Source organism: Anoplophora glabripennis, unplaced genomic scaffold (genome assembly GCF_000390285.2).
Source record: "Anoplophora glabripennis isolate ALB-LARVAE unplaced genomic scaffold, Agla_2.0 scaffold138, whole genome shotgun sequence".
Lineage (NCBI taxonomy): Eukaryota > Metazoa > Arthropoda > Insecta > Coleoptera > Cerambycidae > Anoplophora > Anoplophora glabripennis.
Genome location: NW_019416326.1, coordinates 892,518 through 910,205, shown reverse-complemented (window position 1 = coordinate 910,205; position 17,688 = coordinate 892,518). Strand labels below are relative to the sequence as shown.

General features: G+C 32.4%; 1 protein-coding gene across 2 annotated transcripts in view; it reads left to right on the top strand.

The window, feature by feature from the left end:
* Nucleotides 1-17,688, top strand: part of LOC108903173 (trichohyalin-like) — a 175,907-nt gene that overhangs the window by 150,185 nt on the left and 8,034 nt on the right. For both annotated transcript variants that reach the window (XM_018705262.1, XM_018705263.1), the window contains exon 4: nt 14,917-15,460. In XM_018705262.1, the coding sequence (XP_018560778.1) occupies nt 14,917-15,460 (544 nt within the window). The remainder of the gene's footprint in view (nt 1-14,916; nt 15,461-17,688) is intronic.

Sequence of the window (17,688 nt, the reverse complement as noted above, 5' to 3'; positions counted from 1 at the left end):
TTATGAGTCCACGAAACACATCAGGGTTGTCCGAATTTTCTCTCGTCGTGTCCCCAAAGTGCTAATTCGAAAGCTCCGCAAAATTTTATGCAATCTATGATTTTAGATAATACATAACGATTTTTCGTTACCTGTTCATCGTGTTTCCGTATATTATCCCAATATGCAGAATCTAACTGATTTCTTATGTTTATTTTACCTAAAGACTTAATGACTTCAATCTTTCACACTGTATATTGTCCATGCTTTATCCCCATCGAAAAGTTAGCACGGAAAACAAAACAGTGTATTTTTTAAATCACACCCGCACACCCACTCTGCTGTTGTGTATATATTATTGTTAAATTGTCCTTTATAACTTTTACTTCGGCTTGTTCCACTAACTTCAAAATTTAATTGTGGTGTTGGCCCACCTAATTATTTTATTTTTAGTTTATCCTCATAAGGCAGAGAACCAAATATTTTTTTTTTTAAACGAAACGCTATTCATTTTAATAACTATAATATCCGTAGACGCCTAAACGAAAATATTCACACGTGCCGCTCGCAGAAATAAACCACCACATACCACGTACGAAATATAACTGCATTTACTGCAGCAGTGGCTGGCGCTGTTGCAGCCACAAAAGCCCCTATCTTCGTGTACTGGGTCACGTGCCTGATTAGCCAATAAAAATAAAGGACGCATCTAATTGTTCGCTGTGCACAGATTTTGTATATGAGGTTGCATATATTAAGGAGCGTAGCTCGCCTCACAATAAATAATAATATAAGCTCCTAGATTTATTTTAGCGCGAGTACATTTGGATTCTTTAAATATTTTGTTGATATATGATTAAATAAATAAAATTTTATGTGTTCTGCAGCTCCGCAGCTCTTATGGTAAAACCGCCACTGTTTATTTCAGGTTATTAGTTACTTTAGATATTAGTTAAATCTTATGGAAAGAAAACACAATAATTTATGTAATTAATAAAATAATAAATATGTTTTTTTTTACTTCCATAAGATCGACCTTAAAATATAGAGTAACTGACAATTTGAAATAAATGTATTAAAGTTACTAAACTTCTTTGGCATATTTTTTTTACTGGAACACTGAAGAATAGGACTAGATTAAAATTTTAAATTTATTTCCGTTTTAGTTTGAAAATTTAGGAAATCTGAAGATGAAAAATTACACATACCAACAAAAATAACATTTTTGTTTTAGATACGTGATCCTACCTACCTTTAATAAAAATCCCTGCTGAATTAAATGGTCAAAAAAAATTCTAACTTATGGATTGCCTGCAGAATTTTTAAATTGAAAAAAAAACTTAAAAAATGCTCACTTTGCTTAAGCCGTTTACCTGGCAAACCCATTACCTACTATAAAACAATTACCCTGTACAGTGGTACATAAATTTAGCGAAAAACGAATAATTAGTGTATCCTATACTCGTCTTTCGAGTTCTTTAAATCGACCTATCCAGAGCTCTTGACATATATGGAAAGAGATAGCGAAGATTAAAAAAAATGGAATATATTAATAAAGAAACAAAAAGAAAAAGAAAAAGTAGCAGGAAAAAAATTAAAAATTAAAATTAATAAACTCTAATACCCTGTATGAATTATACAGGGCTGGAAAATCCACATGGTCCATCTGCCTTTACATGAGGGTAAAGTAAAGAAATCCGTGCGATAGACAAGGATGGTTATAGTAGTAGAAAAACCAGTGTTTTACATACATACAAATAATATTTTCAAAAATATAAAAGAGTTTCCAGGAATTTGGAAACAGCATACTTTTTTCTTTAAATGAACTGGAAATTCTTTCTCAACCAAAATATCTATAGACACAGTTAAATTTTAAATACACTCGCTCACTCAATAAAAAGTATTACACTTTTCATATGATTGCCGTTTTGATAGCACCTGTAACCAATGTGATAGTAACAACCCAGGAAGTTAAGTAACGTCTACGATGAAATACGTACCCATTCTAAGAATTCAAATAGAATAACACATATTTTTACGACTCGAACAGTTGCAGATTCAGCAAGAATCGCTTTTTGATGTGCGTGCCATTCATATTTCTATTTTATCGACTTAATATCATCACAATGAATTCCGAGATAAGTAAAAGCGCCTCTGCACCTGCTATATTTTACATACCACTCGACGATGTGTGGATTCGATAAAAATGCCGAACGGTAATAGTTTAAGGGGAATGTGGGTTAAACACTTGAAAATGTGGGTCTCCAATTCATAAACGCGGACACCGATTCTCGTCTTGTGCTTGCACACACGAAAACAACGCCGGTGCAGCAACCTGTTTCATAAAAATACACGACTGACTTCTCGTTGAACAGGTTAATAGATGTTTAGCACCGAGTGGAATGTCTAAATACGCGGAAAAGAAATATCGTATAATAGGATACCACGCAGTTTCGATGTGTTGCATTTTTGATTAGTCAATTTTATTTCAGAGGGCTAAATTCGCATTTGTATTTCTGAATAGTCAGTTTTAATTGAAAAAAATGTTATTGTATTTTAATTAAGTTGTTCGTCTTTTGGACTGTGATGTCATATGTGTTTTAAATATGTGTGTCACATTTTTCATACATATGTCATATGTGTGATATATGTACAGGGTGATTCAATATATTTTGACCCCCTCTAACTTTTTTGTTTTAAGAGTTATAAAAAAATGTGAAATATAAAAGTTGCACGAGTTCTTATGAATTTTTCGAAAATGATAGTAGAAAAACAAATGAATTCCAAACAAAATGGCCGCGGATGTCAACTTTGTTAAGTTAAATGGAACACCCTGTGTATATTTTTACATATTTGGATAGAACGTTCCTTGTTGAACATAGTCATGTAGGGTTTGTTGGGTCCATATCTAACAATTAGCGAGATAATATTAAAAAACGAAAAGAAGGTTTTTTATTAAGAAAATAAGACATCTTGTAATTGTTAGACCTCTTTCAGGCATTTCTGCCTTTTTTCTAGTTACGTAAGGAATTACAGATTTAGTTAAAATATATTTTGATATATCGGACATTGATACGGTCCAAAATGCGTATAGGTAATGTAACGAAATCTCACTAATTAGGCCGTGCGAGGTCTACTTACTCATAGACATTATATGGTAGGTCGTGACAATGACAAGTAGTAAGGTCTTGACAACATTGCTATTGAGTGACAGTTTATATTATTATTTAATTAAAATAGGTTACACAGAAGCAGAAAATTATTTAGAATTAAAATAGAGTATGGAGAACTTTGCTCTATTTTAATTCCTATAATATTTCAATTTTCTACTTGTGTATAACCCATTTTAATTAAATAATAATATAAACTGTCAAGCAATAACAATGTTGTCATGACATTACCTGTCACTGTCACGGTCTACCATATAACATTGTCCATGAGTAATTAGGCCTCTCACGGCCTAATTAGTGAGATTTAGTTAAAGTACCTATACGCATTTTGGACCAAATCAATGTCCGATCAGTCAAAATATATTATAACTAAAAATAAATGTTTAAAATATATGTAAATCCTTACGTAATTGGAAAAAGGCAGAAATGGCTAAAAGCGGTTTAACAATTACAAGATGTCTTATTTTTTAATTGAAAACCTTCTTTTCGTTTTTTAATAGTATCTCGCTTATTGTTAGAGATGGACCCAACAAACCCTACATGAAAACGTTCTATCCAAATATGTAAAAATATACGGGGTGTTCCATTTAACTTAACAACAAAGTTAACATTCGCGGCCATTTTGTTTGGACAACATTTGTTATTTTACTATCATTTTCGAAAAATTCATAAAAACTCGTGCAACTTTTATATTTCACATTTTTTTATAACTCTTAAAACAAAAAAGTTAGAGGGGGGTCAAAATATAGTGAATCACCCTGTACTGTACGTGTCATATATACCATATGTGTCACATGGATCACATGCGTTATATGTGTTATGTGTGACGTGTGTTAAATGTGTCATATGTCATATGTGACATGTGTGTCATGAGTGTCATATGTGTATGTCATATGTGTTTTAAAAACTTCAAACGCATTTTAGAATTTGTCAAAAGTATTCTCACAGCGCGTTAATAGAGTGTAAACAATTAAAAGCAAACAATACTAAAGAAAATATAAGAAAAAAAGTTCAGATGAACATAATATGTCTGAATAACCTTTGTTTTCGAGATACAAGATGTTCGCTTAGGTATTTACAAGTGTTTATATCTTCCAAACGGTTTGAACAAATCAATTCAAATCTGGACAGTGTATTGTTACTCATAATATCGCCAGTGTTTAAATTATACAGTGTCCCAAAATGATGGAACAAAGTTCATATATTTTTTTCCAGTTCATATCTTAAAAAATCGCTGAAACAGGTCAATTAGTAAATAGAAGTTGTCACTTTTCTACAATATGATTTGTTATTGCTTTACGTTGACGTGAACTTTTGTTGAAATAGTTGTGTGGTATTTTAAAATATCTTGTTTCGGTAAAGAAAGTCAGTCAATAATTGGAAAATATGTTCAATATTTAATATCTAAAAATACCAAAAAATTTAAAACAAGCGAATGGAAACAGTATATCGAGTTCTGCAATGTAAAGACACATCATAATAGACGAATCTTTGATTGTTGAATAATTAGCGAACATTTTGGAAGATTTAGCTTTAATTATGAAGAGAACAAATTGTGCAAATTATAAAGAAAGTATAATTAAAACAATGTGAAACCTCAACAGTAAAACAGTCACAGGAAATATTGTAAATATAAAATTAAGTTCAATCCATTTTTTGATGTAGATTTTTGGCCTCCAGAGTTATCGATATGCTATTTCAAGAATCTTATAGAGAGATACCTTAAAAACAAGGGCCAGCACCTCATCATTAACCGCTGATCAGTATAAGAGAATTATTGAAATTTGGGATGAGGATATTCCAAATGTTTTTTTTTCTCATATTGCGTCACTTGACTTAGCATGGAGAGGAAGAGAAGGATTTTCTACTCGCATTCAATTTCTCAAAGAAGAAACTGAGGACCCTATCACGCCGCATTGAATCTGTACAAGAAATTGAAAAAAAAAAGATATAAATAACATTAAGGCTAACAGATATACTGTTTTTAACTCCAAATCCAAACAGAAAGGAAACAAATTCAAAGGGATGGTACAGCAACTGCTCATTTGGGAAGAATACTATATATTTATGATTTGATCTGCATATATAGGAATTTACTTATTAAGATTAGAGGGTACAGTAACAGCCAATAAATCTAGCCATACTTACATGAATGGACTTATTTCAATGTGACTCATCGTAGGGAGACGATTGAAGCCATGATAAAGACTTTACCTAGTATCAGTAAGTTGAAACGTGACCAAAATGTAATAAATACATTTATTATTAACATTAGAATAGAAAATAGCGAGGTGTAAACCATTAAATCAAACCAACCTACAATCGTTTATAACAACTGTGGTTTTAGTGTTACTAGTAATTATAATATTTAGTAAGTAAGTTTTTAGTAAGTTTATATTAACGTAAACTACGTTTAGAAGAATTCGACTATAAAATAAAATATAAACAAGCAGAACTAACTACATAGCAAACGGTTTATCAGGAGTCAAATTTCAAGTGGTAACTTTTCTGATAAAACCAAATACAAAATGACAACTTTATATCATTTATAAACAATGTAGATGATATCCCAGAAATAGACGAAACAAATCTAAACGTCTAATCTAAACTAATAAAAGGCCTTAATTGACCAATCAATTACTTATAAGACTGAAAATTATATTCCTCAACTATTATAAAAATGGTAGAGCATACAATTTTTACATAAAATGATTTTTGACTTTTTCTTCTACTATTAAAAGTAACAGAGTTAGGGAGGCTAGAAGCTACGGAATGATATGAAAATCATAATGAATGAATTTCAAACGTTTTTTTTTTTCAATAATATAAACTTTCTCGTCAGAGAATTTTGTATTTTTAAGAAAAATGTTAACTTTTTTTCTAGCTCTTACCCCTTTTAAGTTATCCTGGAAAAACACTTTGTTTTGTTTTTTTTACCCTTGGCCTGAGGTCACCTATTGTTATTATATACTTCAAACTAACTTATATAAAAAATTCAAGCAAGTTGACCAAAATTGCGATTTAAATGTCCATTTAATTGGACTATAAATCAATTTTATTTGTAGCTGACACCAAAATGTTTAATACTGACATGAGGATAAAACCTAATATAAAGAAATAAACGCTATATTACCAGAAAGGACAAATATATTAAGTTATGTGCAGAATTACATAAACATGCAAAACTTGTCCAACAAATAAATACGAACGTGAATCACAATACTGAAGTGTTAAAAAAAAATTGTTTATTTTTCGACCCTACTGCGCATTTTTAAAGAACGCTCCGTTAGTTTTTTGATACAACAGTCGCGTAAGAGACAAACCTGACGGGTGTAAATAACATTTATAATGTTAGAAGCAATTAAAATCTACACATGTAGTAGATAAAATCATTGCCGGTCCTATGAAAGTACAAAATAATCTCAGGGTCAGTATGGGAGTGCCAACAGGCACTTGTGGGTGTCGGCTATATAAGTAACATTCTGTATGTTGGACGAAGTGACAGGTACGGTGTAAAGGCAACAAAAAAAAATTATGATGGATTGGGTTTGTGTTGCAATAAAATAGTTTAAAGCATTTATTCTTTTACTACATAATTTTCCTAAAAAAAACTTAATGTAATCAGAGAAATGAATGTCCACGATATAAACATATCAAACAGAAAATCTTCTGCACTCTAAAAAATAATTCTAAATAATTTTTTTAATTTTTATCAAATGGCAAGGTAGTTTCTATTTCTTTAGGATATTCTATTTGGTATCAAATATATTAATTACTCTTTTCGAGAATTAAGAAAATAAAAATTTTAGTTTACAGTACCAGCTGCGCAATGTTCGCTGTCTAAGGTCGGGGGTCACGTGGCTTGGAATCATTTTATACAGTGTGTCCCCGGATGGGGTACCGCACTCTTGTAAACTGTTGTTGTTGATTTTTCTAGAAAAAGTTATTTTTGATATCAAATTTTGCTTACTTAAAACTACGGGGCGTCCAAAAAATTTCAAAATGTAAAATTTTCCCTAAGCAAAGTGCCTTTAATTTTTGTTTCGTTAAAAATTGTATTGTAACTTGTTCAAGAGCTCAAGAAATGCTCCTTTTACCGAAAATTCCACGTATTTTGCACACAGTCTCAGCTACACACTCTCCGTATTTGTAACCGCAACGTGTTTACTATAACATGTGACCCTGCGCAATGCTGCCAACTATTTTCCTTCGCGACATCCTTTAGTTGTCCATCTACCTAAAAATATTAGTCTTTATATTTCTTAAAACAAAATCATTTATTTTTTTTCCTCTGTATAAAATGTATTAAGCTAATTCATAGAAAATTAAAACATTTTCAATTGATTTTTCAGAAAATTTAAATTTTAGAAAATTTAAAAATTATCACACTATTTCTATTAAAGATAATCTAAATTCTTCTTGGCTATATCAGGGCATCATCTGCTTGATCAGTTCAGACTAATGTCTTGGCTGATGAACAGAAGACCAAAGATTTAATAAGAACAACACAAAATCACATTAACCTGTAAAAATGAACTCAATTACTTACAATTACAATTTAACACAACAGTGTCAGTTTTCTCAACCCATTTGTGACAGTTACAAGATGTTCCTTGCACTTCTCATTATAAATCCCATTAAATAATTCTTTCTGTTGCCAGTTTTGATATATTCATAACAAGATCATTTCGTTTTGCCATTCCTTGGATGTAAAATAAATCATGTTCGTTTCTTCGCGCCGGTCGGATTATAGTTTTTCTTGAATTTGACGGCTGCGCAACTCGTTTTTCAAGTTTCGCTCGTTTTATTTACCCCTTAATTGCAGAACTAGTAAGCTGTGGTGCTCGTGGGTGTTGCAAAATAATGTGTGCTGTCTATTCCCTAGACACACACCGCAGCAAATGGAAGTATACAGTTTTGTATTTAGTGGTACAAAAGCCATGGTTTAAGAGTTAAATTTAAAAGAGTTTATGCCAATTTTATTGAGTGACAAAAATGAAGCACTTAGTGAAGAAAAAGTGCCCTTAGACTACTATTTTCTAACTGGATGAATAGAACGGTTTATATTTTAAAAATTTAAATTGGTTAAACTTAAAAAAAAATTCCTGTATGCATAACACCTAACTGCTAACTTAGGATTCTAGTCACATTGTCGGACCTATGTTTATATAAACTTTTCGTCTTAGAATCACATCAAGAATCACCCCTTGAAGTACTTAAATAACACCCTGCCTGTATTTCTAAAATACAGTGCGTCCCAGAGGTAACGCAAAAAATTCTGTGCAAAACCGTACTTATTTTGTTAACTTCGACGTCACCTGTTACATGGGTGTTGTATAATAATGAAAAAGTAATATTAACGGTCGGTAGAAGGAAGCGCAAATGCCTAGGTGGGGCATTCTGGAAGGAAGCCTAAAGAGTCGAAGATAGGGAGTTGAAGTGAGGACAGCGCGGAGTGAAAAGTAAGACGATCAGTGTAGTGTGAAAAATATAGAAGTAGTGGAAAATTAAGTGTTTAACCGGTATTAGTTAGCAGGTAATATTCTTTAAGTACTTTGTTGTTAATTGTTCTATGTAATCTTATGATTGTGATGGTTATAGATGTTTCATGATAATAATTCTTTGTAAGTTTAGCTTCCATTGCTTTATGCTCAAGGGCATATATTTTTCCAAGGTAAAATTGTTATAATTATACTTAAAGTTTGCCCATTATTTATTTCATGTTAAAAATATATGTATTGTCCTGATTGCCAGACATTACAATAACGACTTCTTTGTTTCACATCTAACTTGTTTTTGCCACGATTACGTTATACGTAAAATATAGATGTTTCATGATAATAATTCTGTATATGTTTAGCCTTCATTGTCTTACGCTCAGGGGCGTATATTTTTCTAAGATAAAATTGTTACAATTATTATTAAAGATTGCTCATTATTTATTACATGTTAAAATATGTATATATTGTCGTGACTGCCCAGATATTGCAATAACAACTTCTTTGTTTCACATTTAACTTGTTTTATCATGATTAGGTTGTTCTTTGATTTCTTGTGCTCACTTTATGTCATACGTCTATACGAGCCTTGTTGAGTTTACTAACATTTTCGCCCGTGCGGAACGAATCTGGATTAAGCTCGATTGCCTCCCGTATGGGACTCCAGTGTTATGAAGGATCTTCCGAAATCTCAACTATAGCTGGATTGCCTCCCGTATGGGACTCCAGTACCTTCCGGCCCTGCCGGCTAACTAACACCAAACCTCTTCAGTTTTACTTGGAAGTGTGTATGTCTAATTCGAGTGAGGTGACATTTAGTGACACATTAAATAAGTCAGGTCTTAATTATCATTAGCAAAGGATATTAATTTATACCTTTTGTTAACGATTGTTTTGTATTTTTATTTGGGTGGTAAGAGCAACGATCGTGGGTTTCTCTGCCATGCTCTTTTCCCACAGGAGCTCTAGGTGAGCCTGGCCCTCTCATTTTATGTTAAATGGTTGTTAATGTTTTTGTTGTTCTTTCTATTTGTCACATGTTTAACTTCAAGAGTATGTAAATAATAAAGTTAGGTGTATTTACTCTGCTTTTGTTTTATAAAATTAAACCATACTTCCCCTCTTTAAAGTTAGTAGCCAGCGCCTTCCGGTCAATTAAAAAAATAGATGTATACAACGTAGGTATTCCTTAAGACATCACATATTTTTGGCCACAACTACGTTTATATATTTTTTTAATCGAACCTGCGGTTGTTATACTACAATTCATATTTTATTTTGTGTTGAGTTTTCACAAAAACGCTAAAACTCGTCAATTAGTAAATAGGAATTGTCGCTTTGTCACGTCGTTAAACCTTTTTGCGCTATGTTTCATAAACCTGTGACGTCATTGACATTTTATTTTAAATAGCACTACATAATTTTTTAAGCATAAATGGATAGCCCTTTTGAAGGGAATTGCGTCGATATAGGGTTTGGCCTACTTTAGTTTGACAGGTGCGATTGGAATGAACATGGTTTGAATTAATAACAAAAGTAGGTATCACAAACTTATGCGCGAACAGTGCTATAGCAGAAAATGTGTTTTGATTGATTGTAGGCACATGTTTTTATGTAGATTGGGTAGGTACACCCGATCACAGGGGCTACGTAGGCATTGTTCTGAAGGCGACAGTTAGCGAATGCAATAGTGCTTCATATCATTGTGACAGTTACAAATACCATAACTTTATATTACGATGGTGTTGTGTTTAAATGAGAAACAAAGAACTGAAATCCTAATTATGGTTGGGTACGGAGATAGGATCCGTAGTTATAATGAAGTATGTCAATTATTCAATGCCAAGTATCCAGAACAACCAATACCTCCGTCTACAGTATGCAGATTAGTACCCAAATTTGAAGACGCTGGACATGTTTGAAATCTGTCTAGATCTAGAAGGCCAACGACAATGATAGAAAATGATAGGCAAAATGTTATGTTTAGCTGTCACTGAAAATCCACACACTGCTTTCGTCGTATTGCCGAAAACGCCAACATATTAATACATAAAAACGTACCTAGAATCAACCAAAACACAAAACATCCCCAAATGTCCATTTTTTACTGTGGCACTGTTCTCGCATCAGTTTATGATACCTACTTTTGTTGTTATTTTAAACCATGTCCATTCCAGTCATTGGCTTTTTTTCGCTCCTGTCAAAGTAAAATAGGCCAAACCCTATATCGACGTATTTCCCTTCAAAAAGACTATCCATTTATGCTTAAAAAATTAGGTAGTGCTATTTAAAAAAAATGTCGATGACGTTATAGGTTTATGAAACATAGCGCAAAAAAGGTTTAAGCAACGTGACAAAATGACAATTCTTATTTACTAATTGACGTGTTTTAGCGTTTTGTGAAAACGCAACATAAAATAAAATACGATTTTTTTGCGTTACTTCTGGGACACACTGTATAAAATTATTTAGTTTTAATTAAATCTATTCAATATTTGAACATGCAAAAAACGTCACAAGCACTGCACTCATTTTGGAGATCTCGACATCGTCTCGATGTCCAAACATATCCTTAACCAATAACCCCAGCTTACTACGAACACTTACAGGCAACGGCTAACAAAAGAAGAAAGTAATGAACAATTTACCAAGAGCCTGAAGTGAAACAGCTAAGGTAATCGTTACAGCGAAATGTCACTAATAAAACATAAAAACTTCGCGCTGTCATAAAACGTCGTCGTACGGTCTTTTATCCAATGGAACGTAACGCAAAGTTCAATAACTCGAAATAAAAATAGTGTGGAGGGAAAACGTCGTCTAAGAGCAACCGCGATAATTCAATAATATTACATGTGGTCGAGCAGCGTCGAATTACAGACCGCAAAAATGTGTTTCTGGTTTTATTGTGCAGCTAATGTTAGAAAAGCAACCACCCACATAACGCTGTGGGTACAACTGTGTTTATTACATTTTGTTTTATTCTCAGAAATCGAATTGTTTCGTTCATATGAACCGATCCAAGACAGGTTACAATTATAATTTCCTTTTTTTATGATTTAAATGCATCAACTATTTTTTTTATCTGTATCTAGGATACAGGTGAAAGTGTAAATACCCAAATTAATTAATGAAAAATAGTACCGTTGTACTTTCTTGAAAAAAAGAGATGCGTCCAATATGAAATGATTGTAGAGAAAGTTTGATATTCTCAAGACGCACCGTGGGTCGTCAAGATTATAGACTAGGCGGTATCTGTTTTGGTTTGGGTGAATCGTACATCCATGGAGATTTTTGTCTTTTTGGCTTTCAAATATCACTAGAAATGAAAGTTTTTCTATGCGCATAAAAAAAAACGTGGGCTTAACTTTTGGCTGCACAATATGTTAAAAAAATTCGAAAAATGTCATAATTTTCTTCTTAGTTAATTATATACCTTTTCAAGAGTTGATTTTAGGCGAAAATGGAAGAGGAAAAAAATGTTTGTAATAAAATTTTTTACAAAATATGACTAGTTATAAATCGAATGAATCATGATTATTATTTTTAAAATCGAAAAAATCGCCAAAAATGGGGTTAAAAAAATTACTATTTAGGGATTTTTTTTTTTGGAGTCTTTAAATTGGGTATAGGACCTTCATACTTGGCTCAAGAAAACTTCATGTTATGTAGAATCATCACACCAAATTTCATCAAAATCGGTTCGACAGATTTTGAATAATAATTTTGCAATCCAGATTTTGAAAAAAAAAATTGCAAATTTTCAAAATTTTGCACAGCAAAATCCAAGGCCCTTAGATACTTGAAAATATAATCACATATAGAAGGGCTAAAAATTGTTTTCTTTGGAATTTATTTAATATTGTCATATGTATAAGGGTTATTTCTCTTCAGTTCGACACAGTGGCATAACCAAAATGCAAAGTTGGGGGGGGGGCTAAAATTTTTTTTTTAAATTTGCAGCAAAACAGTTACGAATACTGGAGTTGTTAGGGGGGCTAAAACCTCCAAAGCCCCCGCCTATGCCATTGGTTCGACATCATTTCATATCTTCTGAAAAAGTTTTTCCATGTCTTCTTACAAATGATATTACCTTTAAAAGTCAAACTAGCGTAAAAAATATATTGAAATCACCATGAAAGTGGTTTTAGTCATTTAGCTGCGCTAATCACCATGTTCATTATGCATGTTAAAACCGAGTGGAGAACACATGAGGACCTATGAGGATGTAGGTCCTAGGATTTCTTAAGGATGTACAGGGATTTCTTGAGAATTTCTAGGACGTATTGAGCTGTACCCAGGATATAGGTATTGAAATTTCTTGAATAGTGAATTTACTGAAGATTTAGTGGAAATTTATCGGATAAAGCCTTATGATGAGCATTGGGATAATTTTTTGTCACGAAATTATTGGAGGAATAGGGAATATTTAAGTTTAAGTGACCTTCAAATTTCACGTAGAATCGGAAAATGTAATAATATATAGGGTGTTCTAATTAAAATAACGAAGTTGGTGTCGACTTCTGGTATAACCGGAAGTTCTAGAGTTTTATATATTTTAGTTGTGTTCGCCCCAGGGACATTGCTATGTTGCCAAATTTTCAAATTTTCGTAGCAGTACTTTCCTAGATATCGATCGACACAGTTCCCGGTGGGAAGAAGATATAAAAACCCTCAAAACTCTTTGCTAAAAATTAAAATTTATATTTAAAATATTACCTGAAAATGTATTATTTGTAATTGAAGAATGAATATCATTCAGTTGATAGAATTAATTTTTTCAATTTTTTTATAATTAACAACTTTTCTAGGTTGAAAATTTTCTAGAAATAATACTTTTAAATTTAAAGATAAAATAATTGCTAATGAAAGAATTCTTCGATGCTAAAGATTGAATGATAAAGTATTTCAAGGCTGATCTTGGTGAAGCCCCAAAGAAAAAAGTCCAACGGAGTTAAGGCGCGTGATCTGGGAGGTCAATTCTGATCACCAAAACTGGGGATTACACGATCAGGAAATGACTTATGCATTAATTGAATTGTTTCTCGGCATGTGGCACCTCTTGTTGAAACCACATGTCGTTTCACAAATATGGGCATTTTTAGGTATTGAGCGTCATCTGACTAGCTATAGTTCATACAAAGTTTAGTATTTTTTGTGGTATCCCATGAATTTTTTATGGTTTAGATAGTTCCTCGGATATCTTGATGCAAGAGTTAGTACTGAGTTAAGGCCGAAGATCATCGTTCCAGTCTTGGACATTTTATTACTGACAAACCAGTTGTTTGCTAATGGTTGCAACAAAGGTATGCCATCAAATAAAACAGATAAATTTCAATAAGCTGTAGTAAGATTGGTGTCGTCTGTGTTAAGTAGGTCATTAACATAATTTAAAAAAAGTAAAGAACCCAAGACTGAACCTTGCGGTATACAACATCTTACTTTCAAGGCATTTCACTTGTATGTTATTATAGACAACATACTGAAATCTGTTCAAAATCCTCGTCAAGCATTTTCAGAGACTAAATGTGATATTTTTAAATTTCAACTCATTGTATCTCGAAAATTAGGACTCTTAGTTTATTTAAGGCTTTGTGATCTAAAATGATGTAAATAACAACCAAAATTGACAAAAAACACCTTGTCTTATGAATATGAAGAATATGTTTTGAAACACCGCTAGGCGTTATGTAACACGGAATTCTTGTCTACGTTTTTTCATTTTAAGGATCGGTTTCGAAATTTACGACCTACAGCTGCTTATTAGCTGAAGCAACAAAATAAATAATATGATTAGAAAACCAGTTGGATCATAGATTTGTACGTGCGTCGAAGTTCTGTTATTAAGTCTCCTTTACGTAGCAAAATTATAGGGAAACCATGTGTTGTCTAATACTCACAACAGATAATTACTTATTAATTATCTAGGTATGTTAATTGCAGTTTAGATTTGTAGGTGTAACGCTATTTGTTATCATTGTTGTATTACTTACAAAATTAGAGACCACCCACAGCGTTTTGAGGGTGTAACTTGTGTACTACAAATAATGATATATACTGCCCCTTTGCGCACAAATAATAGGCTTCATTTACAACTTATAGTTAGAAAGATCAGTGAATATGTTGGTATTGCTGTATTATTATGTATAAAGATTTATGAATACAGAAATGAAAAGATTTATTTAATAATATAGAAAAAATGGGATCCATACTAATATCATAGTGTATAAAAAATAGTGCCTATATTTATTAAAATTTTTTATTTTTTACAGATGAGGACTGGAATGGCGACCCAGCCGAATCCACGCTGTACCTCATGCACCAGCCAACTCAGATGACCCTACCTCGTCCCCATAGAGACAAGTCACCAGAGCAGGTGCAGAGATTCTCCAGGTACGCAGAGCCCCAGCCCAAGTACGAGGACGATTACAGGCAGACTAAATCCAAGAGGGACGAAACCAACAAGTATTTGGAGAAACCGATTGCGAAATACTCTGAAAACAAATACTTAGACCGCCAAAAGAGTTTGGAGAGGGAGAAGCAGTCCGTTAAAGACAAGAATTTCGAAAGACAGAAAAGTTTCGATCATTTGGAAAGGGACAGATTCTCTAAGACGTTAGAGAGGAGCGATAGATATCACGATTCGGAATCTGAGAAATATTATTATCAGGAAAGTAGGGACAAATACGACAGATATGAGAAGTATCCTGATAATAACTCTAGAAAATATGAAAAGGATGAGTTTACGTTTAGGAGAGGAGAGAAGGAGAAACCTGTAAAATACTTTGAGGACGACGGATTTGACGAAAATATAAGGTAAATTCTCTCTAATATATACAGGGTGTTCGCAAAATGCGTTAGGAAATTTTAAGGTGAGACGTCGCATGGCAAAATAAGCCTCGTATGTCATTCGAAAAAATGTCGAAATCTTATACAGGGTTTCGAAAATAAATTTTAGTATTTATTTCTTAATCATAGTAAATTTATTCTTCAACCAATCGATCGGCACATAAACTAATCTCGACTGACTACAAAATTTTAAGATAATATTCCTTCTCTTTAATACCGTTAGAGTGCACTTTACCTGAAACCTAAATAATATTTCCATCATAACTTTTTTATATTGATAGCAAAACCCAAAGTGTAATTTTAAAGGCAATAAAAAACATAAAAAATAATATAATCAAAGTTTTCATCACTCTCGTATAAATATATCCATGTATTTAAATGAAGTCGCAGCAAATCAAGTCAACTGACTTCGAATTATACGAATTTTGACGTCTCTACTACAACTAAACACACTAAACAAATAATAAATTAAACACCTAAATGTATTATAATCAAGTTGGAAGAGATAGAGTTTTTGAACGGTCCTAAAAAGAGGTAAAAATTGAATTAAATTGAACGTGTATGTATTCAAATGTTGAATATCCCGAAATGCATTTTTGTTAACGTCAAGCAACTGGAAATGTGGAAGAGAAAATTTATTAGCATTCACCTACGGACGGCTTGGTGAGGAGGGTTCCTTTAAAAATGGCATTGGAAATAGAACAGACCAAGACATGTTAGAACTATTGAAAGGGAAGAAAGGATTCTTGAAAGAATAGATGAAAATCCAGGTACAAGTACAACAGAAATTGGCCTACGAGAAGGTATTGCTGATTCTACGGTTTGGAAAATTGTTCGTGAAGAGCAACTGTACCCCTTTCATGTAAAAATGTTCAAGCACTTTATGAGGGTTTTTCACAATTACTAGTAGATATGTGCAATTTATGTGCTCTTTTACAAAAATATGAAGAAAACAATCAATTTATTGAAATCATACTATTCACTGACGAAGCAGGATTTATACGAGAAGAAATTACAAATTTTCGTCATATTCATCAATGGACTAATGACAACCTACACTCGATCATAGAAAAGCATCTGGTTTTCATTAAATGTATGGGGCGGAATCGCTGGGGATTACCTTATAGGACCCCATTTCTTTGATGCATATTTAAATGCAGAGGTTTATTTAAATTTTCTTGAAATGAATTATCCTGTTTCTTTTGAAGGAACAGACTGAAAATGACACATTTCCTAACCAGTGGATTGAGCGAAATGGATCTATAGTTTGGGCATCTCGTGCGCCTGATTTTAATCCAATGGACTTCTTTTTCTGGGGCCACTTAAGGGCTCTGGTGTTCGGTAAATGATGTCAATGATTTGCGTCAAAGAATAATAAATTGTTGCGAGGATATTAAAAATGAAATTGGCATTATTTTTCGCTTTAGTTATTATTGTTTAAAAAGAGTTAGAAAATGTATAGAGTACCTTATTTTTTGTTTTTTATTGCCTTCAAAATGAAGCTTTGGATTTTGCTATATCTATCGAAATAAAAAAGTTATGATGGAAATATTATTTAGGTTTCCAGTAAAGAGAAGCAATTTTATCTTAAAATTTTGTGGTCAATCGAGATTAGTTCGTGTGTCGAATATCAATTCGATTGGTTGAAGAATAAATTTAATATGACCAAAAAATATAATTAAAAATATAACTTTGAAACTCTATAGGTATCATTTTAACCATGGAAATTTCGACATTTTGTCTAATGACATACTAACATCATTTTCCGTGCGGAATCTTTCTTTAAAATTTCCTAACGCATTTTGCGAACACCCTGTATACAATTTTTTTGTAATAAATTTAATTCTACATACCTAACTAAAAAATTCAGGTAAATATTTTTGATTACTTATCCTATTTGGAATAAAAAAATATTCTTGTCATTTTTAATAGGAATGTGTTCCGTTGAATAGAAAATTAAAAAATATTCAGTGTGTAATTTTGGATGGGAATCATATTTATACGGAGGCCTTTTGAACCTTTTACCTTTTGGAATACAAATCGTAAATTTGTTTTCACGAATTCTTTCATGAAAAGTGCATTTTTTAAACGTTTTTTTGCGATTTTCATACCCCGCCGCTGGACAGGTTAATGTAACCTCAAACATTCTCGCGCGCAAAAACCGCAAGCAGGAGCTACAGTATGCATTGTTTAGA